Source organism: Arvicola amphibius, chromosome 9 (assembly GCF_903992535.2).
Source record: "Arvicola amphibius chromosome 9, mArvAmp1.2, whole genome shotgun sequence".
Lineage (NCBI taxonomy): Eukaryota > Metazoa > Chordata > Mammalia > Rodentia > Cricetidae > Arvicola > Arvicola amphibius.
The window spans coordinates 74,309,565-74,335,838 of record NC_052055.2 but is presented as its reverse complement, the minus strand read 5'-3'; the positions used below and the strand labels follow the sequence as shown (position 1 = coordinate 74,335,838).

Sequence of the window (26,274 nt, the reverse complement as noted above, 5' to 3'; positions counted from 1 at the left end):
TCACTGTGTCAGCTTTTGGTACGTGTTGGTAAAGGTGAAAAAGGTCACGAAGATCAAGCCAGTGATGCCACCAATGACCAGGCCCAGCACGCTACCATGTACTTGCATGGCCTGGCAGCGCTCGCCCGTGTAGAAAAAGGCATGTCCAGAGACGCACCTGTGGAACAGGACACAGAGAGTGGGAACTACCTGGATGGCAGGTGCGTACGACACACCAGCAACAGAAATAACAGTACCAAACAGCCACAGACCACTGCCCGCCTATCCACGGGCTTTATAGGTATCAATTCATTTAGCCACACCGTGGCTTTTTGCGGTAGGGGTTATAATCAAGCCCTTCTCATTGTCGTTATTTAAGCTGAGGAAGGATAAATAACTCTGAGTCACATGGTTGGTGTTTACCACCTGAAACCGAAGAACAGATCCTATGCCAGTTAAGGTTGTTGACACATAGTAGGGGCCTAACAGCTAAACTTGGGGACTGTTTTCTTTTGAAAATGGTAACATAGCAATCATCGGGGGAAGGGCTCCCCAGCTTCCACAGTGACCACTCAGCCTTTGTTCCAAGAAGCTCAGCTGCAGGTTGGGGTGCTCATGAGGTTGGGGTGCTCATGAGCTAGGGGTCCTTTTATTAGCGAGGGAGTTGTTTTATTTTCTTAGATCTTGGGTGAGTGTTGAGACAGGGTGCCATTATGACACCCCAGACTAGCCTGGAAATCATCATGCAGCTTCTGCTGGCTTCGAACCCATGATCCCCCTGCACCAGCCTCTCAAGTGCCAGGAAAACAAAAATAAACCACCACATCTGCCCCCCCTTTTTAAAAATTTTAAAGAATTCATCTCTAGCTTGAAAATTTGCTTCTTACAAATAAATAACAGCAATCAGACACAGCTTTCTTCTGACCTATAGCACCAGTTTGAGTGACTTTTAGCAAGCGTATCCCACAAAGGGCCAGCTTCAGGACTGTGGAAAACAATACTTTGGAGTGTGCATGGCAACTCTCAGCCTCGCTTCTGGGACAAGTGAGGCTAGCAGGGGGACCTACGGAGATGTGGCATCTGAGGACCTCAGGCAGAGGTACAGGCCTGTGTCTTTGATCTGCAGGTGGTGCCATATCTGGGGAGAGTGAACATTTGTTGATGTGTCCTCAGTGTCCCTAGGAGCACTGAACATCCATGATAAGAATAATGTACTCTGGACCTCTGGTAATTAAAGCATAAGTTCAATCTAATCATTAAAAGACATCTAGAGTCAATACAGCTAAGGAAAATGTTGCACGGTGCTGGTGTCACTCTTCAAAGATGTCAAAGTGATGGAAGAAAAGGCTTGCGCCGAGTTGACAGAGACTAAGGAGACATGGAGCTAAATGTATTGTGGCGTTTGGGAACAGAAAGGGGACATTCAGCTGTTGGAAGCTGAATGAAATCTGCTGTCTGGTCCATAGAGTTGTGTTGGTGTAGTGTCTGGCCTTTGCTGATTGCCAACGTGACAGAAAGCCATTCTAAGGACACAGGGAAATCTGCAGTATTTGTACCACGTATCTACAAGCCTGAGATCATTTCCAAGTCAAAACTTGAAAGGAAAGAACGGAAGTGGAAGCGTGCCCGTTGGGGATAGCATGCAGCGTGGCCCCTTCATCTGCTTCCATCCTGCCAGCTGTAGGTGATGGTTCTCTCACTCCACACATCCATTTATGACATATTCTTTATGTTTTTATGCAAATATTAGAAAAATAACCCTCCTACAGAGAAGATTGCACAGACAGGCAAGGCCCAGCTCCAGCACTGATTATTTGGATAATTTGGGACAAATTACCCTTTGTACATTCATCTCCCTGATAGACTAGACAAAGGTAAGAAGAACCATGTCTCAGGGGCAGAAAAGATAACTCAGAGCGTGTCATACAATGCTAAGGAGGACATATGATATCACAGGCAGAAATATGATAATCACACGTTCCCTTTACACTTACTGGAAACATAACAGAACAGAACTGATAGATTCTAAAAACTATTACTGCTACTACTGATAGGTAACTAATAAGACATCTGCTCTCCATGAAGATTTCAGTTTGATCTTGATTCTCTGTAGAGGTCACAGAGCAGAAAGCCTTTAGGCTAAAGACTTAAGTTGTTTGTGAGTCCTAGTGCCATAGTCAAGGCAAGCGGCATCTTGTATAATGTAGTCACTGCCATGTTCTTTTATGTGGTGTGTGTGTCTGTCTGTCTGTCTATTTGTGAACACACGTGTGTGGTGTACTCACGTGAATGTTGCCAGAGAAAGACACTGGTTATCTTCTTCAGTCTCTCTTTGCCTTCTTTTTTGAGACAGGGTCTCTCACTGAACCGGAAGCTGGCTGATTTAGCTAGGATGTCAGACCAGTGAGCTCCCATATATTCTCCTGTTCCCCCACTTCCCAGCACTGAGGTCCTCAGAGGCCACATCCTAGTAGGTACCCTGCTAGCCTCACTTGTCCCAGAAGACATAACAGAGCCATTGTGCTCTGGTTTTGTGGGGTGCTAGAGACCCAAACTCAAGTCCTCAGGTTGCGCGGCAAACACTACCGACACATCTCAGCCCCGCCATTGTGAGTTTTTGAACAGCAAGTTTAACTCGGATATGCCCCCTCATCCTCCTCCTGCCACCCTTGTCCTTAGAGCCTACCTGCAGCTGGCCATGCCTTTTACGTTCACGCAGATGCCATCATTCTGGCAAGGGTTTGGGTCACAGGGGTCTCTGAAGTACTGCGGCCAGTTGTGATCCTCCATGGGGCCAGTATTCTTCACTGAGCGCTTCTGTCGGCTGGGTTGTCCCTGGTCCAGGCTGCTTGGCAGGGCTTTCTCCAACATGGCTCTTCCAGAGCTTTCTCTCAAGACAGGAGGCTCCTGACCTTGGAGCAGGAGGCCTCGGGAGACCACACTTTCAGCTGGAACTGGAACTTCAGTCTGACTCAGGTGGGTGAGATCTTCAGGAAGCAGGGCACGGCAGAGAGAGGATTCAAGATTAACAACTAACTGTGATGGACATCTACTCTGGAAGTTCCCTGAGCCTCCTCTGTCTCCCACAAAGCCAGATGTTACACAGAAAAATGACTTATCTCACGCTGCCAGCTGTTTTATTGTAAAACTATTCCGCCTCACATTTGCTGACTGAGTTTCCCAAAGGAAGCATAGATTCAGGCTAACCTGAAGTCGGCGTACTGATAAACTAGCACAAAGACAACGCTTAAGAAAGACGGAATTTCGGTTTCCTTCAGGTACAGTTGAATATTACAGTTTTTAATACAAAGAAATGAGAGGTGTTTGAAAGCTAGATATACTTGCCCTGGGTTGCTAGTCATATAACAGACAGATGCGTCACTGTGTCATGTGGTATACTCTGCGTCACTGTGTCTAATCTTTATGTGTCAATCAAACATTATACAAAAATAGGAATCTTTGACCAAAGAAGTAAAATGTGGCTATTATAACACAGCCTCTTTTTTTAAACAAACAAACCTTATCCAACAACAACAACAAAAAGTATTCCCACCTGCCTGACTTGCTTTAAAACCAAGGTGAAAAAAAATGAAAATAAAATAAAATAAAATAAAAATGAAAATAAACAAATAAATAAATAAAATAAAATAAAAAAACCAAGGTGAATCAGTAGGCCACGCAGAGCCAAGAACTATTGACCCAGGAAGCTTAACAAAGTACCTTCAAAGTCTATGAAGATGATGAGGGTGTCGTCCTTGAGGAAGTGTCTCCTCCTCAGCAGCTCGTGGGAGATGGCCTGGCCCCAGCCCCAGTCAAGGCTTCTAAAACATTTACAGTTCTCATCATAGACTCCTACCTTGGATGGCCTGTCCCAGATGACAGAGCCATTTATAGCTGTAGAGTGGTAAAGGGCATACAGTTTCGTTAGCTTTTATACTAATTTCGTCTTAATGAACATGAAGGGCTTTGTTAAAACACAGATGCACACCCCCACACACACACACACAAATCAAGGGTTTTTTTTTCTATTTACCCTAGGATTATAATTCAGAATCAAGAGGTGAGAAGGCCAGAGGACCACAGCCCTGCTTGTTTGTCTTCTACCAAGTAGCTTCCTTAATAACGGGCACAAGGAGACCACTGCTAATTCTTCGCTAAGGCTTATGACTCTTTTGGGGAAAAAAAAGCAACACATTCTTTGTTGATGTTAGTTTATCTCATGGACATACCAATGCCAGTCAGTCTCAGACTTAACACATCAATACTATAGAAAGCCTTATGACGCCTGACTTTCTGGTGGACAACATCTGCCTTCTCAGTTAGATTGAGTTCAGTTTGGCGGGGGCCATTTGAGTTCCTGGAGCCTGAGTCTCCATCGCTGGGTATGTTACAGAATAAATTTTTGCATAGATGACTACTAGGAACTTTAGGATAAAAAGAAGACAATGGCATTGAAAAACCATAATAGGATTGTAGAGGTGACTCAGTCTACCATCAAGTGGAGAAACTGAGTCTGACCCCAAGAACCCACACTAAAACAACAGCGACAACAAACCCCCTAAGCACAGTGGCATTTGCTTGCAACCCCAGCACTGGGGCAATGGTGGCAGGCAGATCCCTGGGGTCTCTGCCTCGCCGCTATAGCCTACTTTACTGGTTCTAGACCTACACCCGCTGTCAAAAGAATGGGGGGGGGGAGGCTGGGGAGATGGCTCGGCAGTTAGGAATGCAGTTACTGCTCTTGCAGAGGACTCAAGTTCACTTCCAACACCTTCATCAGGCATCTGTCTCATAACCTCTTGGAACTCTCCTCAGGGATCTGATGCCTCCACCCTCTGCTAGCGTCGGGGCTTAAATTTATACATACATCTACACACACATACACACACATAAGAAGAAGAAGAAATGTTCTGAAAAGGGTGAATGGTGCCTGAAGAGAAACACTCAAGACTGTCCTCTGTCCTCCACATATACACTGTGATCACACACCACAAACACACACACACACGCACACACGCACAACAACAACAGCCTGAAACTCCACACTCTCACAGTCACCACTAGTTCACAAGGGGAAACTGAGGGATGCTGTTTCTTTAAACATGGATCCTGCCATTCCCCACTGAGGGGCCGTTCTTCCTTTGCCTCAAAGTACCTACCTGCAGATGTTTGGGACCTGGAGGTAGTGAAACATCAAACTTAAGGACATCCTGTTCCTGAACATCAGGGTCCTGGTCCAGTATGGTCATATGGCCTGTCTGTTTTCCACTGGCCACTCCAGAATTGCATCGTTCTCCCCACTGTACAAGTGGAAAGAGAGTCCCAGATAGCCAGGATTACTGGTGAGTCTACCATTGGGGTACAGGGTCACCCCTATACCGTAGCCTTCGGAACTGTAGAACCTAGGGCTCAAGAGCGTCTCCCCTTTCACCGTGTTCTCAAGGAGCTGGGAGATGTTCCGTATCGTCCAAACTCCAGTGGGGCAGGGGGTTTCTGTCAGAGTGACGTCATCCAGGAAGATACCCCCAGTTGAGTTCTTAGGGTCACCTTTGGTGCCCTGGAAAAGGTAGCGAAACTTCTTTTCTTCGGTGAGTGTCACGTGAGCAATTTTCCAGGCGTGGTCAGGATCTCCTGGGGACAAAGGTTTATGACAGCCAATGTCAACAACTAATAAGCCTGGCATACCACTTCCCTCATTCTTTCTTCGTAGCAGCTCCTACCACGGGCATCCTACCATAGGCACATTAAGCAACTTTGCCAAGACACACCGTGATAGTTAAAGGCAGCATCCACAGCGGTGGGCTTCACCGCAGCAACTTCACAGGCATGTCCTTGTGCTCGCTCTGATTTCCCCCGCTTCCCCACTGCTCTCCCTGACACCAGGCTTTATTTTACAACTGATATTCAGATCTTAATCGGTTTTGCTTTTTCACTGTTTTGAAAGACACAGGTTTCCCCCTGGGCCAACTTGCTGTTAGCACAGCACTCTGCCCGCGCATTCATCTGAATCACATAAAATTGACATTTTAGGAGTCAAAAATCAAATAATGGGTCGATTTCATATGGCTCAGCCTGTGACATGTTGCTAAAATCTCCTTGTCTAGACTTCCTCACGTATGTGGAAACACCCGTATTGGAGGTGACCTGGGGAATCCAGGGTGACCAGAAGCCAGTGACTCGGGCTAAGAGCAGACAGGATCTACTTGCTCTTTTGCTGAGGCTGAACTAGAAATGGGAAGTTTGAATAAAGAGCTGAAGTAAGAGGCAAAAGGGACCAATCTAGAATATGAGGTCATGGGCTGAACAACCAGAGTATGACACAGAGACGTGGTAGAGACAGCGTGACTCAGAATGTCAAACACAGGCAAAGAAAGTCAGTCGGAAATGAAGCAGAGAGGAGACCCTGGGAATGGCCTCTTTTCTCTACTGCATCTTCTAGCCATTGCTAAGCTCTTTCCTGAACCAACAGCATCCATATCCTTCTTTGTTCTTGGGTCCCTCTAAGAATGACCATGGAGACACTCCTGTGTGGAGCTGGCTACATGCTCAGACACACTGAGAAGGCAGAGAAGGTACATGCACCACACCAGTAATATGGGAATCTATGTAGCTGTCATCTCTTGCATTAGAGCACATGGACAGGAAATGCAATGGGTGACTGAAAGCCTAAAATGGGGACATAGATGTGAACTAAGTACACCGCAGATTACAGATGGTGGGAATTCTGGCAAGAGAACGGAAGCTCCCTTCTTGCTACTGAGTAACTGCTTCGATTTTATTTCTTGTCTTAAATACAGGTTGTGAGAAGGAGGCCGAAGTGTGGGGCAGGGTAGTGGCAGACGAGGGACTGCACCATGTGACCAGGGACTTTGAAATGAAATCCCTAGGATTTTATCTAAGCGACAGGGTTCCCTCATCCAGCCACGATTATTTCAGACAATTGTTTGAGATGATTGTTTGAGATGAACTTCATCGTGGTAGTTCAGCTTGTCATCCATTCAAGGTCTTGGCCTCACTATAAAAATAAGCTCTATATGTGTAGGAGTGTGTGTGTGTGTGTGTGTGTGTGTGTGTGTGTGTGTGCGTGTGTGTGGTCATACATTTGTATGTAAACATTTATAGTTAAGCTTATATATAAAAGTCTTGCAGACTCCTATCTTACATATTGATAAGATATTGATAGACACACTTTTTATGTAAATATCTGGGTTAAAATAAGCATTTCTTCAAAGTTACAAGACGGTTGTAACTAACTTGTGCCAAATACCCTATAAACGCCAAGTCATATTCAATTAGAAAATTTCGTGGACAGACCAACCTAAGAATGGGCTGATTCCAAAATCCATTTGTACCTTATTTTTAGGGAATTTACAAAAATGCCCTATGGGAAGTCATATCAGGTTAAGGAACTAAATTCCACTTGGAGTGGTTTTAAAATTCCAGGATAACATCTTCAGAATGAGCTGAACATGATTATCAACCAGTCCACCAATATCATTGTATTTACCACACATTTTCATTTTAAATATTCTTTACTTTTAAAAGGCATCTTTAAAATGCTATATGGGTCCGGCTGATCTCATTGTATAATGCTTTTTATGTGCTAGTTCTTTGCATTAAAGTTTTATTTATTAAAATAAAAGTAAAAGGCATATGGCCAACATCTTTCCACCATAGTAGCTTTGATTAATTACAGCCAGGCACAGCAAACCATGACTCTCCCCTGATGCCAAAAAAAGGAGAAAACTCCATGACTACAGAGTTCTCAGCCAGCTGATGATGGAGTGGGTAGAGGTGATTGGACACCCACTCTTCCCAAAGACATCTCAGGAAGTTTTCTCCCTTTAATGAAAGTAGTCTGTTTAATAAAATGGAAACGATATTTACTTTCTAGGGTTTATTTTGAGGACTTCTTTGTTGGGTGGGGAAAGGGAAAATTTGTATCCCTTGCTTGTTCTGAAAGACTCACAACAACAATAATAACTAGTAATATTTAGCTTTAAGGAGCTAGGTCTGGTGACCCTCACATCCCACTGCCTACCTTGGTAGCCAAAGGTTTTTATTTTGACTTCCAGAAACACACTCAGCATGGGAATGGCCACAGTGGAGGAGTTGGTCAATTCAATGACTTATGTTCCTATCACTATTATAAATGCTGAAGTAACTGGAACCTACTTGGGAATTCTTACAAAGGAGACTTCAAGATGATGTCATTTCCTTCCCTGAAAGAGGACCAAAACCAGTTATGGCCAATTGTTTAGCATTTCTTCGCTTTTGTGTCTCCACCTCTGAATCATCTACTTTCTTGGGTTTGTCTACTCGTATGGCCTCTTCTAAGAGTATCTGTAAGCCTCATCTAAGCCCTTAATGTTCAAGTGCTTAAAACACTCTGGTAAACAAGCCAGAGATTGTGGTGAACTTTCAGAAAAGTCTGAGAGAGATGGAGGAAGGTGAGGAGGAAGTAGAAGAAGGATGGATGGAGAAGGAGAGGGCAAGAGAAGGGTGGAAAGGATGACAGGAGAGAGACCCAGGACAGAGAGGACCATGGCCCCAGGTTTTCATCTGCCAGTGCTTCAGGCAGGCTCTAGATACCTTGAAAGGTCTGTATCTTCACCAGCTTGCGCACATTGCCCGTGTTGTCATCCCTTCTCACCCAGATGCTGAGTTTGTCTGCGGAGCTTCCTGTCATCTTATAAAAAAACTGCAGGCACTGCTGCTTCCTCTTGGGGTAAAGGATCCGCGACTCCAGAAGGGCTACCTCATCTGTCACCCCTGAGCTGGTATTGAAGTACATGAAGTAACCAGCACCTGTGGAGAGAGCAAACATCCCATCTCTGCCTTCTGTGACTTCTGTGATACAGAACCCTGTACCCAGACAAAGAGGAGTAGGAAACCATCACTGTTATCCAGGCACCCAAAGCTAGAACATCTCTGAGGAACAGAAATAGAAACATCCTCTCTCAATAGGCATAGTTACTAGCTAGCCAACACCAATGTTCTGCACATCTCTCTATTGTATTTATATTGATTTACTTTGGGGGAGAGTCTCTACATTGGTAAGGCTGGTTTTGAACTCATGATCTTCCTTGCTTAGCCTCTAGAATGCTGAAATTTCAGAGTAATAATGTAGAGACTTCTTACAAAATATGTAAGTATCTCATATAGGCATTTTAATGTTAGCTACATACAGTAATATTAATACTTTGAGTCAAAATGACTTTTACCTGTTTCCTTTTAGCCTTTTACGAGGCTACTGTAAGCTGTGCATTATATATGTGGTTACCATGTACATTTGTGGGTACTGACCCGGAAACACTGTCCCCATTAGAAAGTCAAGTTATTAACGAGGCATGCTCTTAACAGTTTTGACATGGTAAACATACAGATTTTTTTATTTTTATTTAAAATATTTCTAAATATATTCCTTGGCTGGAGAGAACAGGAGGAGAAGGAGGTAGGGGAAATGTCAGTCGGGGTGTAAAATGAAAAAAAAAATTAATAAATACAGAGAAGTGAGATAAAATTCAATGTGCTCATGCAACTATATAGAGAGATACATAGTACAACTATCAAATAAAAGTAATTATCATATATTCACTTTCAATAATTATTTTTTCCTTGTGGTAAGAACATCGAAACTCATTCAACTACTTTGAGATGTACAATATATTATTGTTAATTATAAAAATGCATTCCTTGGCAATTTCATACATGCATACAATGCATTTTGATAATATGTACCCTCTATGATCCTATACCTACTCCCGGGAAACTCCTTCCCAACACATTCTCCTCCTATCTAAGTCACTTATTTTCTGTCACCTACTGAGCCTAAGTAAGGTCGCCTGCACGCAGGGGTGTGGAGTTTCTACAATGTTCTCTTGCATCTCCACAGCCTGGATACTTTTTATTGAGTTCATGATTAAGATACGAGAACTAATCTTTGTCCTTGTTCAGATTTTCAGGTCTGATAATGAGCTCAGTAACCTAAAGACACCGTTCACCACCTCAGGGTGATGACTTTTGACCATCACCAACCTTTGCACTGTCCCACCAAGGTGTGGTCCACCTGTCCAGGCCGACTGCTGTCCTCGTGGACCCAGTCATCGTCATCTCTGGTCCCCTGGATCATTCCACAGATGTTTGTCTTCTCAAAGGCACAGTGGTCCAGCAGGGTATGAGTTGCGGCTATATATGATATTTTTGACACGTGGTTAGAAATGTAAGTATCTCATTCCAAATAGTTAATGCCTTAAGCCAATAAAGCACCACTGTTTAAACAAAACAAAACCACAGGACTTTCATTTTCCTGAAGTTTTCCCAAATGGAGCGCTTACTGCCATCGGTTCACTCTTAGAATGGAGACACAGAACCATGTAGCTCAGAAAATCAGAATAAAGACCTGCAATCATTCTCGCTAGACAGGCCAACACGAAGTCAAGACCAAGGATGAGGCAGCTAGCTCAATGGGCTTTAGTCACTAGGCCCCTGTATATCTTTAGAAAGCACACTTAGAAAATGCCCCCATCTCAAAGCTTTAGAGTACTTTAAGGGTAACCCTAGGAGAGAGTTTTGCAGGGCACAACACACTTTCAAACCTATTGCCTATCTTGACTTTTACATAATTGTTTGCCCTTTGAAAGGAAGTCAGAGGAACTAGACAATAACAGCTCCTTATATTTGCCCAAGACCTTATACACCGTGCATACAACACAAGCATTCTATGAGATATCTTTTTCTAAAGAGAGATTGCTTAAGGTTATGCAGAGCATTCAAGAAAAGTAACAGAGGCTGAGGGCCTTAAAGTCGCTTTAGCCAGTCCTCAGGCCCAGAGGTACTCACTGCAATTGTACATTCGATTCAGCCTTTCTAAGTCAATGGCACTGAAATCCAGGCGCTGTCCAATGATGCCGTTAAACTCGGGGATCTTGGTGGTGATGGTCGGGATGCTTTCATTCTTGTTAAATGAAAACGGTGCATAGTGCATTACGGACTCATAATCATAGGGCGTGTTGAGGTCTGTGATGGTGTTGTCATCGTAAGTGTTGAAGTTGTGTTCATAGTCTGTTGGAGAGAGAACACTCAGGTACCACTCAGCCATGTTATCCTCTCCAAACATTCCTCTTTGTCTAGATACTCAGATATCTCAAGAAGGGAAACATTACATCTTTAGTTAACATACATATGAATGTATACATATATGTATCTTACAGTTAGAATATATAAAAGAATAAACATTGTTGATTATTAGTATTAATCCATTGACTCCATAATACAGTGTTTTGAAAAACAGTGTGAATAGATTGTTAGGACAACAATAAAATAGCCATTTTCTAATATGTACATATTTACATATTAATTTTTATGCATTACAAATACTTCACATAATATTTGAGAGTGTTGTATATATATGTTTCTTTTAGAATAGCAAGTACAAGGCAAGAATTATAAATAAAAAGAAGGAAATTTTTGAATTAAGGAAAATATTCAGGATTATACTTAAGATATATTTTCCTAATAACAAAGTATACCCATCACCAGGTCTGTCCATCTTTCTACCAGACCAGTTTTGAGTGTGTGTGTGTGCGTGTGTGTGCGTGCGTGTGTGCGTGTGTGCGTGTGTGTGTGTGTGTGTGTGTGTGTGCTAGGAAAAAGAAATTCAAGGATCTAGGGAAAAGGTGAACAGTTCACAATGTCCATTGGTCTAGGAAGAACACATATAAGGAAAAACAATATAGGAATAAAAAATTAGCTTCCTATCAATTATTGAGGTTGGGTTAGTAAGAAGGAGATCAGATAGGTTTCCACAATAAGAGCTGAACTATACAGCTGAATCAATGTCCTGTCATTGACCAATTATTTTATGTGTCAGCTTCTCAGATAGGAAGGGTTGGGAAATGTTTAATATCCTCCTTGAAGAGAGAAAAATTATACACTCACAATGCATTTGGTCATGATTGTTCACATTATAAAAGCAACTACATGTCTCTTGGGATTATAGCTTGCCAGACTCTGCTAGACCTCAGAAGTTGAATATTTTCCCTTGCAAAAAAGATGAAACGCTCATTCTGATTCAGAGAAGAGGAGCAGAAACTGCCCCATAGTCAGCACTGTGGCCTCAGGTTAAACTCGAGGCTACGGGGACTGCACTGAGGTACAATAAAATGCACAAGTGACTCTGGGAACTCAGATTGGCTTTGTTGCTCATTGGGTTTGCTGTCCTAGAGAGCAGTTATCCAGTGATTGAAGATGTGATTTAAATATACGGAATTTTATGCGACGAAACAGAGATAGGATGTAGGTGTGTGCTGAGCCACTTGACTCAGCCACCACTGAGCAAATCTGCGGACTACACCGGCCAGCATGAGTTGCTCATTGAACATGGTTTGCTTTAAAACTGTCTTTAAAAGTCATTGAGTTTTATCTTTCTCAAGATTTACAAACAGGCATTTTTTTATTGCTAATGAATTTTTCAGTGAATCCAACTATATGTGTAGGAAGGTAAGAAATTCAGACCTATAGGCAAATATAGGTGAAGTCCAAGAGAGCCCTAAAGCTCATAGTCAGTGATGTAGTACTTTTGCCTACAAGTCCATGCCCCCTTTCCCCTACACATCCAGTTACGGGACAATCTACCCTGAGAACCAAACATATAAAGTCTCATCTGAAGTTTCATCTTTGGGGAAATAGAATCCCAAGGAACCCACTGCGAAGACAACAACTTAACCTCAGTGCTTAGGTTTTTTAGCAAGATTTGCTGTGTGTGTGTGTGTGTGTGTGTGTGTGTGCGCGCGCGCATGTGAGCATAGGTATTGCATGCTGGTGACACATAAGTCTTTTACACTTAAAGCTTTCCTGTTATTTCTCCATTATTCCACATTCATGAAATTATTAGACTATGATAGGTTGGAGGGACCCAGGCTGAGGAAGCGCACAGGGGAGTCTGATACATGAGGGAACTATCCATCCTCTTGTAAGGACCACTGACCATTTTACCCCAAATGAGCTGTGCTTATATAAGTCTTTCTTAGGATTCCAATTCAATATTAAAGCTTAGCCAGCTCTCATGAGCCTGAAAAGTCAAATTATTGCCTACACAGTCATATATGAACCTATGCATAAAGTGGAATATAAATAAAAATTCCTGAGCAAGGAAATTATTTGCTCGAAACATTATGTGTGCTAAGAGTGAAGTCACTTCTAGCATAGTGAAGTTTCACTATTTATTTATGATCTGAAAGAATGCTTTTCCACATCCTGAGCTAACTCCCATATTCAAAACATGCATGCATACATATACATATATACACACAGGCAATACACTTACCACACACTTATTACACATACACACATATATATGTACATATGCATGCATACATACACATTAAAATGCATATACACAATGCACATATAAAAATATACATATATGTACATGCATTTATATACACATCGACAGACATGCACTCATACACACATACATACATAAGCATATACATTGTCTTAGCTGGGTTTCTACTGATGTGATAAAACATTATGACCAAAAGAGGAATGAGTTCGCCTCAGCTTACACTTCCACATCACAATCCTGTCATAGGAAGTCACGAAAGGAATCCAGAGGCAGGAACTGCAGCAGAACCCATGGAGGAGGGGTGCTTACTGGCTTGCTCTCCAAGGCTTGCTCAGCCTGATTTTTACTATCTGCACAGGTGTGGCACTAACAATAGGCTTAGCCCAGTCAATTGTCACAATCAAGGAAATGAAGGAAATGCCCTACAGACTGGCCTATAGACCAGTCCTATTGAGGCATATTCTCAACTAAAATTCTTTCTTCCCAGGTAACCCTAGGTTGTATGAAGTTGACATTAAAAACTAGCCAACACTCACACACACACACACACACACACACAGAGATACACACATATATATACACATATACATTCATAAAATGCATACACATGCAAATATACACATACATACATGAACACACAGATATATGCACACATACACGAAACCCTCTAGAGTGTATTCTCTGGTCATCATCATAATGTCACCTCAGCCTTTGGAAGCTGCCATGCAGAAAACAGCCCTATAGCCTCTGAAATTTAATTCCTTTTCTCCATTAGAACAAGAAAACAGACTTACCCCTACAGCGAGTCACCCCGTCCTCCCATTCAGAGACCAGTTGTGACCAAACCAGCACAGTCCGAGGAGAGCTCCTCATGCAGCTACTTCCACACAGCCCTTCTTTCCACAGGAAAGGCCGGAGCTCCTGTGCCCACAGAGTCAACCTGGGTCTCCCACAGATGGTCTCAGAAAGCCCGAAAGACAACAGCAGCCTCTTGGCTGTGCTGGGTCATACATACCTGGAAGAATCTCATCCCAGTGGATGGTCACATAATCATCCCGGTCAGTCCTTGACTGCTCATGGTAAAATCCCAGAGCGTGCAGGATCTCATGTTCAATGATGGCCTTATAGTCACAGCCTGAGCCGATAGAAAGGTTCTGTCCCACATGTTGATCACCAACCATAGACCAGCACCTTTAATGAGGGAGGAGAGGAAGATGTTTTCATAGAGATATAATTTACACATTTACATATAAGTTATATATTTCAAATGGTTACAATTTATAAGATTGCAGGACAAAACGAAGAAAGTTAGGTTTGATTATTTTTTTTGTTGGGCGCTGGAGCGATTACTTAGTCGAGCACCTGTTATGCAAGAATGAGGACCAGAGCTCAAATTCCCAGTGTTTGTTAAAAAGCCAGGAGAGGGAGAGCATCCTATAATCCCTGAATTGGGAAGGCAGAGACAGAATCCCAGAGCGACCTGGCCAGCCATATTCTAGACTGTTTAAACCCTGGGCTACAGACTCCTTCAAAATGCTCTCTTCTGTTGTTTGGAAATGTCCAACACATACTTTGAGCCCTAGTTAGTTTACATCCTTCAGAGCATCAAAGCTTCCTTCTCTGAACCAGCCACAACTTTGTACCTAAGGACCAGTTTCTCAGCCTAGGAATACATGTAGGAAGCATGGCCCCTCATCCCTAAAACTGCACAGGTTGCTTGGATCAACTAAAAACAAAACGCACACCTTTAATCCCAGCACTCGGGAGGCAGAGGCAGGTGGATCTCTGAGTTCGAGGCCAGCCTGGTCTACAAGAGCTAGATCCAGGACAGGCTCTAGAAACTACAGGGAAACCCTGTCTCGAAAAACCAAAAAAAAAAAAAAAAAAAAAAAAAAAAAAAAAAAAGAGGAGCTTTCAAGAACAGAAAGTAAAACATTTCTCTGTACCGACGGCTCAATGACAAGAAAAGAATTTAGTGTGGGATGTTCTTAGCATGCAACCTCTGTGTTTTCTTATGCCAATTTAAAGTGATAATCCATCTTAGCCGGGCGGTGGTGGCGCACGCCTTTAATCCCAGCACTCGGGAGGCAGAGGCAGGCGGATCTCTGTGAGTTCGAGGCCAGCCTGGTCTACAAGAGCTAGTTCCAGGACAGGCTCTAAAAAAACTATAGAGAAACCCTGTCTCGAAAAACCAAAAAAAAAAAAAAAAAGTGATAATCCATCTTAAAAGCCTCTGTTTCCTCCAGGCAAACTACGGCCATAACAAGGTATCAAGGAGAGAAAATTGGTATTCTCCTTCCCCTTCGTGAAACCATAGGGCACTCCAAAGAACACCATTGCTTTTAGATTCAAATACTGTCATTTGTTGATGGTTGTGGCTGATTTAAATTCTCCTCTAGGGATTTTCCAAATCCCCTACAAGGAGCCGAGGCAAATTTCATGATTGTGAAGAACATCTTTGATAAAGCTGGCTAACAAGTACAGAAGTTCACAGCTCTGGATGGAGTCTGACCACTTGGGGAAGACTGCCTACCTCATACTGAAGGATCCTGGGCAAAGAGAACCCGAAACTTCCCTACGAGACTAGCAGACTAAGAAACTCTTGGCAGATTCCTGGAACCCCTCCCTCATGGAATGCCCCTGCCTTCTGTTGGGTGGTTGATCATGAAACGCACCCTTCAGGCTTCCATGTTTGTCCCCAGCTGTTTCAGAAGCCGTGAAAACTTTAGGACAGTGACTTTCAACCACTGGGTTGTGAGCCCTCAGGGGTGGGGGTCAATGACCCTTTCTCAGGGGTCGCATACTAAGGATCTTGTATATCAGATATTTATATTACAATTCCTAATGGCAGGAAAGTTATACGACGTAGCAACAATATAATTTTATGGTTTGGGGGTCACCACAACACAAGGAACTGCGTTAAAGGGTCACAGCATTAAAAGGCTGAGTCTTACTGCAGAAGTGCTTCCCATGGGATTTCATAGCCCAGCTCCACTTCCTGTCTGCTTTCCATTGCCTGACTCAGGATGCAATGTCCCCCACCTTACCCTCCTGTCACCATGCCTTCCTCACCGCTATAAACCATCATTCCCCCCTCATGGTACAAACCAGAATAAACCCTTCCTCCTTTTAGGAACTTGCTGGCAGTACTAAGTCACCAGCCCACCGGCTACGTTCCTTCTGAAAGAACCCCAAAGAACCCCAGGAACCCCAAATGTTCTCTCTAGGGAACCCTATCAGACTCCCTAAGTTTATCATGGAATGTCACTCACCCTCTTTTTCCCAGAATATTTTGTTGTTGTTGTCTTTTTTTATAAATTCAGTTTCTGTTCTTGCTAGCAAACCTAGAATTTTCCACAAATAACCCCCGTTAGGGTTTGCCCTGTGAAACCCGGACTGACATGAAGGGTTTTGCTGGTCGATTTCAGCGTTACAGGGATCGTAAGTCACTTGGCAATGATCACACTGTCTTACCTACCTATTCTCCTCCCTGAGAGTGTTAGCACTGGGTACCTTTGCATGCTAATTCAAATGCCACTTGCACAAGAATGAATGTTGAGGCAACAGAGATGGCTCAGAAGCTAAGAAAACAGTGAAAGATCTGATTTTGCTGATTCTTATCATTTCTTTCAGCTTTCCCACCAGATGTGTGACAGTTTACAAACTGAAGGACACATGCTTTTCCCACTTTCTAATATTTCATACTAACCCAGAAAATTTCTGGAAGATGATGTATGAGCTCTCGCCTTCATAGGGCTTGAAGTCCACACAGGACTTCAGGCGGAACATCTCAAAGGCATTGAGGATGGCTCCTTTGGCATTCAGATCTGTAAAACATTGACAGGCATTATTCAGATTGGATGACACACATAGTTGTTTATAGAAAATTGTGCCACAGATATGAAATACACAGAGGTTCCATGTAGATTTTTTTCTTTTGGGCAATAACCTAATTCCTTGGAAACTGAATTTGGAGTTAGTTGCATACATGATGCGGGCTCATAATTTTTGTTGATCAACGCAAATGCAACCACAGGGCAGTAGCTCATGCAGGTGAACCTAAACCACAGAACAACATCTTCCTTTTTCTTCTTCTTTTCTTTCTTTCATCCACTGCTTTTCCTGAGAAGAGTCACGTGGCAGAACAGGAAACGGATACGGCTTTCAAGTCACTCTGACTTTTGTATGTGTGGGTGAAGTACCTTGGAGAGAAGCCACAGAAAAGAGGGATCCTTTCCCCACACTATAATAGCATCCTCCCAGGCTGGGGATGCAGCTCAGCTGGGAGAGTGCTTAGCATGCATAGGGCCTTGAGTTCATCCTCAGCACCAAGAAAACAAGTAAACAAGACACGCTAATGCCTCTAATCTCAGCACTTGGGAAGAGGAGGCAGAAGGATTAAGAGTTCAAAGGCCACCTGAGCTAAATAAGGTACATTGGTTTTTGTTTTGTTTTGTTTTGTTTGTTTTTTGTTTGTTTGTTTTCTTCAAAAAAATCCCCCTTAGATAGAGGAGAGCACAGTTTAAAGGTTCTTGAAGAGAAAACAAAGCACATGGGGTGAAGTAGAAGACCAACCAGCCAGCACCATGTACAGTACAGTTCTACCCATGGCAAGGATAGGCAGAAAAGGAATGAACTCCCAGAGAACTGAGATTATATTTCACTTCATCTACTCTCTTTTTCTTTACCATCAGCTCACTGGAAGGAGAGATCTCAGTTAAAAATTAATCCAAGTCATAGAGAATGAAATCCTTGTGTTTGCACATTTCATTTTATGACATTAACTTAAAATAAAACATAATCCTTGGCATTTTGACAAATGATTATACCATAGTTTTCATTTCCTAAAGTACCATGTTGGAGAGTCCACAGTGTGCACCATAAGGCCATAGCGGCAACATTAAGGGAAACGTCCTTATCTGGGCAGGGTGGCTCATGTGTATTATGTCAGCAGTTGTGAGAATTGATTAAGTTCAAGGCCAACCTCAGCACCAGAGTGAGATTCTGTCAGAGTGAGAGAGAGAGAGAGAGAGAGAGAGAGAGAGAAGGAGAAAGGGGTGGAGGAATGAGTCCTTAGTGTCCTTGTTGAAAATAGTTGACTGTAAAATTCATGGGATCATTTCTGGACACTGAATTATTTTCCTTTGCACCAAAACGTGCATTGGAGACTAGACAGTCTCTCAATAAATGATGCTGGAGAAGCTGGATATCCATGTTGCTGCCAGAAGACAACACAGGGGAATCAATTCAACACACCTATATAGAGAGTGGTATACTTTGGCTGAGAACCCCAAAGCAAGGTCATCAAAAGCAAAACTATATGTGATGTTATGTCAAACTAAGAAACTTCCACACCACCAAGGAATCAAGTCAACAGAGCAAAGAATCAACCTAAAAACTGTCAAACTATTTCTCTGACACAGCATTACTATCTAGAATATATTTTTGAAAAGCAGTAATGTCAGATTAAATGTCCTGTGCATTATGATGTGGGTACAAGTCCACAATGGCCAGGAAGTGGGATGTGGGTTTGAATGAGAATGGTTCCCATAGGCACATCATTCGAATGCTTGTTTCTCAGTTAGTGGTTCTACTTAGATTAGAATTGGGATTAGGATAAGAAGAAAATACCAACAAGCCCGATGTCTTTGCAGTTAGTTTCTGATGCTTAGAAGGAGCACAGAAGGATATTGAGGAAATAATGACCGAAGAGTTCTCATATTTGATTGTTTATACATTACCTTACACATCTAGGAAGTCTGAATCACAAGATGAATTCAAAGAACTTTTTCTGACCTTGAACTTGGGATTGTCATGCCTTCATCTACCAAGTTCTGAGTTTATGAGTATAACCCCACTATGCTGCTTTGTGGGTTCTGAGGACTCAGTCCAGTGCTTCATAAAGGCTAGGCAAGCTGTTCCCAGCTAAGCTAGGTTTTCAGTGCTCAGAGGAATCTTATGCGTGTTAAAAAAAAAAAAAAACAACTCGGTCTTAAACTTCACTTAGAAACAGAGCAGCTGCAGCTAACCGTCAGGTAAAGGCATTGTGCTTGGCACATATGGGGTGGTGCATATGAGAGAAAAATGGTAATTGGAAAGAAAACTCCTTCCAGCCTGGCAGTGGTGGCACATGCCTTTTATCCCAGCACTTGGGAGGCAGAGGCAGGAGGACCTCTGTAAGTTTGAGGCCAGCCTGGTCTACGAGGTCTAGTTTCAGTACAGGCTCCAAAGCTACAGAGAAAGCCTGTCTTTTAAAAAAATCAAAACATAAAACAAAAAACTTCTAAGGTAGTTTCTTTAATCATGCTCCAGAAAATATGGACACTCTGAACTGACAAGTACCCTGGAGAAACGTGGGGAAATGACTTAGTTTCTCAATAAATAGCTGAGAAAAACAGTGGTTTTCAGTCTGTTCACTGGAAAAAGTCTTAGAAACAACACTGATAACAGAGACATATGTCGAGAGCAGCAATGAAGAGTAGGTTTGGCAGACAAGGAGTCATTGTGGTAGTTATTGGTCAGTTACTTGAGGATCATCCAGTTCCTGTTCATGGCATCTAATAGTCATTCATTAGCTACCAATTAATATTTCTATCGGTGACTAAAACAGAAGCTATACAGATCTTTATCTTAAAGGAAGAGGTCAAAATTATTAATGTTGAGAAAATAGGACTTGAACATGGGTAGTAAATGCTTTTGCATTTCTCCAAAACACATTGCTCTGACAACACAAAGAGAAGAACTCAGGAAGCTGGAAATGACATCCTCAGTCTCCCATCAGCTCAGCCTGTGTCACTGAAGGGCACAAGGTCACCATTATGATGTCAAGGTTGAGCTCACAATTTAGTTCTTTGTGTTGTTCCTGATTTTACTAACGCTTTAATATGTGCCATAACTTCTGGTTATACATGTGTGCATGCATGTGTGTGTGTGCACATGTGTCTGTGTGTGTATATGTGTGCATGTTTGTGTTGAGACAGGTACACATATACGAGTTTGAGCATGTAGGAGTCAATTGTGGCTCATGTTCCTCAGGTGCAGTTCTCTCTATTTTGAGGCAGGGTCTCTCCTCCTGTAGTTCACTAAGCAGGCTGGCCAGGCTAGCTCAGGCCCCCAAGGACCCACCTGTCTCTACTTTCCAAGCACTGAGATTACAAGCGTGAGTCAATGTGCCAGACTATTTTACTTGGATGCTGGGAATTGAACTCATATCCTCCTGTGAGGCACCTATCCATCCAAACCTTGACTTGTTCTTTAATGCTCTTGCAGACTGGGTAAGGAAACATCATGACTCCCGTGAGATAAAGAATCTTCACGGCTCTATATTGCTCTGAAGTCGATACACAGGAGAAAGGGGGAGAGAAAAGTCTACCCGTTTCCAGTTAAGAACGACTTCCATTACCCAGGTTGTCAGCCAGGATGTACGGAATGGGGAACTTCCATCTGCTTGTCGGATCTCTCAGGGCATTTCTGGTTCTCTATGAAAAACAAGAGCAAACACAGTGCTGTCCAGTTCCATCCTTTTCCCTGCGGGCTTAATTTTTATTTTCAGCTGATAAAATTCCACTGTATGTACGTGCCACATTTCCCACGTGTGGAAAGATAAACACTGCCTGCTCTCTCTCCCCTATGCTGGTCGTGGCTTCTAGTTCTTAATATTTATATCTTGGTATTTAGGCGGAAGTGAGTCTGAGCAGGGGTCAGGAAACTAGAAAGGGTCCCATGAGAATACAAACAGGAGGACAAAGGGATGATGGGCGGGCGGGTTAATAGAATACCGGTGATTTGAAGTAGAAAAAGGAACAAGGGGGATGGAGGGGAAAAACATGGATGGGGATCGGAGAGAATGGGAATAGCAGTGGGTGGGAAGGGGAACCAACCGAAACTAAGGGTGTAGAAAAAAAACTCATAAGGGAAACAGCTACTTTGTAAACTAAGTGATGATACAAAAACAGAAAACAAACACCACCACCAAAAAGTCTGAGAAACCCAGAGCCCAGACTACCTTCCTAACCCCCCTCCACACACTCCACGCGACTAACTCAGGGCATTTGTCTTCCCGTTATAAAAGCGATGGGAACGCCTTGGAGATAGTTTTTGGGAATTCAGAACAAAATTAAGGGGTCAGGTAACTAACTGCTAGCTCCGGCTCAACACCGTCAAACACACTGGAGCACTTCCTGTTCTCTGTTTATTGGGGAAAATTGGATAAACTATTTGATCATTGTATATTTTTCTGTGCTTTTTAATGTTTTGTTGCTATCAACTATGTGGAAGTTCTTATAGATACACATTATATAGGAGTGTTTGCTTTCTTTCCACAGTGACCAGCATGGAGCTAGCTCAGAGCACAGGCTGGGCTCCAGTGGGGGTCACAACTCCCAAGGCACAGTATCATACCATTGGTAGCACTCACCGGCAGAAGAATGTCCCCTTGAAAGAGATTCAGGCCTGCAGCTGGGGTGGGTTTAAAAACAAAAGGATATATGAAAAGAACATTAAGAAAAGACATGCCAGGGTAAAATTGGTCTTTGCTATTATACATTTTTCATCCTGTGCAGCTTTCTATCTCTTTTTTGAAATTGTAATTTTTTTTTCCTCTGAATACATGTGAATAGCCAGTAAGTATTCCATGTTCATAGATCCTCTTTTCAATTTTGGAATGAAAGCCTTCTCCAAGAACCTCAGAACTGAGCCAGGAGAGATGGCATGGTGGTCAAAAACACTGGTTGGTCTTGCAGTAGACCTGGGTTCAATTCCCAGCACCTACATGGCAGCTGCCTATCATCTGCAGTGCCAGTTCCCGGGGTCCAGTGCCCTGTTCTGGCCTTTGTGCACACCAGGCATGCACATCCATACCGTAACATGTAGTCTAAACATCCATACATATAAACTAATAATATTTTAAAAATAACTTTACAACTAAGATGAATTAGAAGTGATAATGTTGACCATGAACTCTAAACCTTCCCTTCCTCAAAGGAAGAAATGAAGCCCAGAGAGAACCCATGAACTTGGAGGTCATTGTCCAAGTGGCATTATAGCTGGTGTCCCATCCCAGGCCTTCTTGTTCCCTCCCCTTCACCTAAGTAAATGCATTGAGTTGATTTCCTCTCGAGGGGATGATGGCAGCCTTTGAACCTAAACCAGTGACTCCGCCCTTGTAATGATGAATACCAAGGGATCACATGCAAGTTCACTCAAGGTGATATCTCCAAGCCCTGCTTTTCAGGTCCTTAGCATAATGGACCCCAGCACACTGCTTGGATTGCTTAACCCTGACCTCAAAGGACTTCTGAAAATACAATTGTTAAAAGAAAAGATCATGAGAAAACTTCCCAAGCATTTAAAGAACATCACTTACCTTTTAAAATAATGCTTAGTTAGTTTTAATTTTACAGTATTAAAAATGCACAATCTAAGCTGGGCGGTAGTGGTGCATGACTTTAATCCCAGCACTCAAGAGGCAGAGGCAGGCGGATCTCTATGAGTTCGAGGCCAGCCTGATTTACAGAACAAGTTACAGGACAGATGTCAAAGCTACACAGAGAAACCCTGTCTTAAAACAAATAGCAACAGCAACAACAACAACAACAAAATCAAAAAACAAAACAAAAAAAGCACACCTAGGCCTGCCTGGGCTTAAATCTTGGCCTTGAATTAATTATTATTATGTTGTTGTTTTCTTAACTTATAGTAATCACAATACTCTGAAATATATAGACTTAGGAGAATTAAATGATAATACCTATAAAAGTACTTCAAAATGTGCTCCAAGCAGAAATGCCTAATAATCAGCCAGGCATGGTGGTACAGGGTTTTAATCTCAGCAATTGTGAGGCAAAGGCCAGGCAGATCTCTGTGAGTTTAAGGTCGGCCTGATCTACAAAGCAAATTCCTGGGCAGCTAGGGCTACACATAGAAACCCTGTCTTCAAGCACCAAAAAAAAAAAAAAAAAATCAAAACAATAAGATTAAATACCCAATAATCAGTAAATGTTAACACTGATGATAATACACCACACTCTTTCCCCTAAGTGACTAGAGTTACAGTTTTGTCTACTCTTATTTTTTAAACACAATCTCATATAGCTCACATAGCCAGGGATGGCTTTGAACTCAGATCTCCCTGCCTCCATCTCCCCAGTTCTGGGGTTACAGCATTTGCCATCATACTTGTGGTGGTTCGAATAAGTATGGTCCCCCTAGAATCATGCTTTTTGAGTGTTTGGCCCATAGGGAGCTGCACTATTAGGAAGTATGGTCTTGTTGGAGTAGGTATGGCCTTGTTGTCGGAAGCATGTCACTGTGGAGGTAGGCTTTGAGGTATCATATATGTTCCAGCTATACTCGGTTAGGACACAGTTTACTTCCTATTGCCTGTGGATCAAGATGTAAAACTCTCAGCTTTTCTCCAGCACCATGTCAGCCTGCATACCACCATGTGACCCATCATGACAATAATGGACTAAACCCCTGAAACTGTACACCAGTCCCAGTTAAATGTTTTCCTTTATCACAGTCACTGTGGTCACGGTGTCTCTTCACAGCAATAGTAACAGTAAGACAACACCCACTATGGGGGTGCTGGGGATCAGACTCCAACCAACTGAGTTACTTCCCCAGCCTGATAACTCAACTTTTTGTAACCTGTGTGACAATCAGTATTAACTATAAAACATAAACATCTTCAGACAGGATCGTTGGCTTGCACTGCAATCTGAGAACAGCCCTTGACATCTAGGAAACCAGTCCAGAGAATAATCTCCACAGTCCTATGTAGCAGCAGAATTCTTATTCTACAAAGCATATAGCTTCTTACAAAGGACACCTCCGAGGGGCCAGGTAATGGAAGGGAGCATGGTCTCACCTGCCCAGGACAAAGGCTGTGCCTGCTCTACCCCTTCTGTATGCATGCATTCCACAGATGTACTCAACCCTGTCCGTCCTAAACCAGTTACATGATAACCGAAAATTAAATAACAACCAACTGCAAAGTCATTGCAACCTCAGCGGCAGTACGAACAGATTTGGAATTGATTTTCCATAAGGGTGTTTCATGCTCATTGAGCCGTACTGCTACCTGGGCCTGTTGTGTGTGAACATGTGCATTCCCTGGCACCTGGACTGGAGCAGGAAGTGGAGGAGTGGCACACTAAGGAAGAGAAGGTGACCTCTATACAGCACTGTGAACGGGCTCTATAGTGGGAGTTTCCCGTCTCTTCCTACAAAAGGGAAACACTACAAGATGGTGGTGACACTGGACATGAATGTCTTTGCAGACTCTAAGGTGCTGGTAATCAGGTGTCCCTCTGCTGGCACCAGTCCCAGCCGAAGATGTCAAGGTGCAAAGGCTTCTCTGAAACCCCAGAAGCAGAACACAGAAACAAGACAGGCAGAGCCAACACCTCGATCGCTCGCCTCTCAGTAATGAATGACAGCATGGGTTTCCTCAATAAATATGTGTCTAAACAAAGGCTCCAGACAGAAATACATTTACCCATTTCTCTACGCCTGGTCAACGAGCCATCTCATCACTAGTACATATGACTGGCCAGTCATGGGCACTTTCTCCCATTAAATAGAACTATCTGGTTATTCTTTATAATTTTTAGCAAGTAGAATAATTGCCCATTCCTCTTCCCTTTTATTTTAAACTAGAAACTACAAACTATGGAAACCTCATAAATGAAAAACCTATGCCCTGTATTCTTTGATCCAGTAGAGCTCATTAGCTGTCTTAGAAAAAGCTAACTTAGGGCCTGGGGTGATGGTTCAGTTGGGAAAACGAACGCTGAGAAAGCATGAGGACCTGGTTAGAGCCCTAGAACCCAAGTAAAAACCCAGGAGTGGTTGTGACCCCAAAGAGAAAGAAACGTGTGGATCTCTGGATCTCGCTGACCCAGTCTAACTTCCTTGGCAAGACACAGGCAAAAGAGATCCTGTCTCAAAAAGCAAGGTGGCCAGTTCCTGATGAACCATAACTGAAACTGACTTCTGGCCTCCACACGCATGCCTGTGTAGACACTGGCATGGGCAGACACATAATCTCATGTGATCCCCTTTCTCCTAGGCATCATTATTCTCTAGAAACTTCTAACGCCAGTAGACACCAATGAACTTATCTCTCAAAAGGGTAATCCTATCACTGGGCTTGAAATCCTTTCAAGATAGACGTGGTGTCCATCAGCAGCCCTGGGACTCTGGGGGCTTTCAAGGATTTCAAGGTCTCAATATTTCAGAAACTGAGCTCACCTAAGTTGATCTCTGAAATATCCTTCTGTTCACCATCTGCATCACGGTCTGTCAAAATAGAAAGAAGACGTTACTAATCTTGTTGAGGAAGACTCAGAAAAATTGCATGTGAAATGTTTCTTACCGTGTCCATTCACAAGATGCTTAATCTGGAGGGAGATAAATGCACACACAGTGAGGGACTCAGGCCAGAGCCAGACCTCTAAGTATCCATAGAAGGAGACACCTACTTACCGATACGGCTGCTATGTGGGTAGAAAACAAGATCAGGAAGAGACCACAGGCCGCTCTTGTCCAAGGCATTGCTGCAAATGAGCTGGATGCAGCAAAGACTCCTTGCCATAAAAGCCTGGACCTTGTTCTAACTGTCACAGTGGGAACTTTGACCCTTCTGTAGGTACTGTATTGCCTGGTAAATACAGTCCGCAGGAATGAATAACACTTTCGTGGGTGAGTACAAAGAAGCCTGCTCTAAAATCCCGAGACCCAGAGACTGGGAGAAAGTTTGAAAAATTCGTAGTGAAACAAACAGTACGATAACAAGTTATTCACCACGCCCTTTGTGACAGAAATGTGTATCATCTTCAAAGTGATAATCTTATATACTGACAGTCAAAGATGAACTACGAGTTTATGGAATGGTTACAAGTTGTAATTATGACAGGTTGTGAATGCACAGCTCACTTCTTTTC

General features: G+C 42.9%; 1 protein-coding gene across 1 annotated transcript; it reads right to left on the bottom strand.

The window, feature by feature from the left end:
* Positions 1 to 25,897, bottom strand: Mep1a (meprin A subunit alpha). Its single transcript, XM_038343980.1, is given in 15 exon segments — positions 1 to 157; positions 2,666 to 2,966; positions 3,700 to 3,873; positions 5,139 to 5,169; positions 5,171 to 5,610; positions 8,572 to 8,787; positions 10,018 to 10,167; positions 10,822 to 11,043; positions 14,343 to 14,518; positions 17,037 to 17,154; positions 20,730 to 20,805; positions 21,744 to 21,784; positions 25,583 to 25,630; positions 25,707 to 25,731; positions 25,817 to 25,897. Coding segments are annotated over 15 exon segments (2,244 nt in total). The 5' UTR covers positions 25,886 to 25,897.
* Between the last annotated feature and the right edge of the window lie 377 nt (positions 25,898 to 26,274).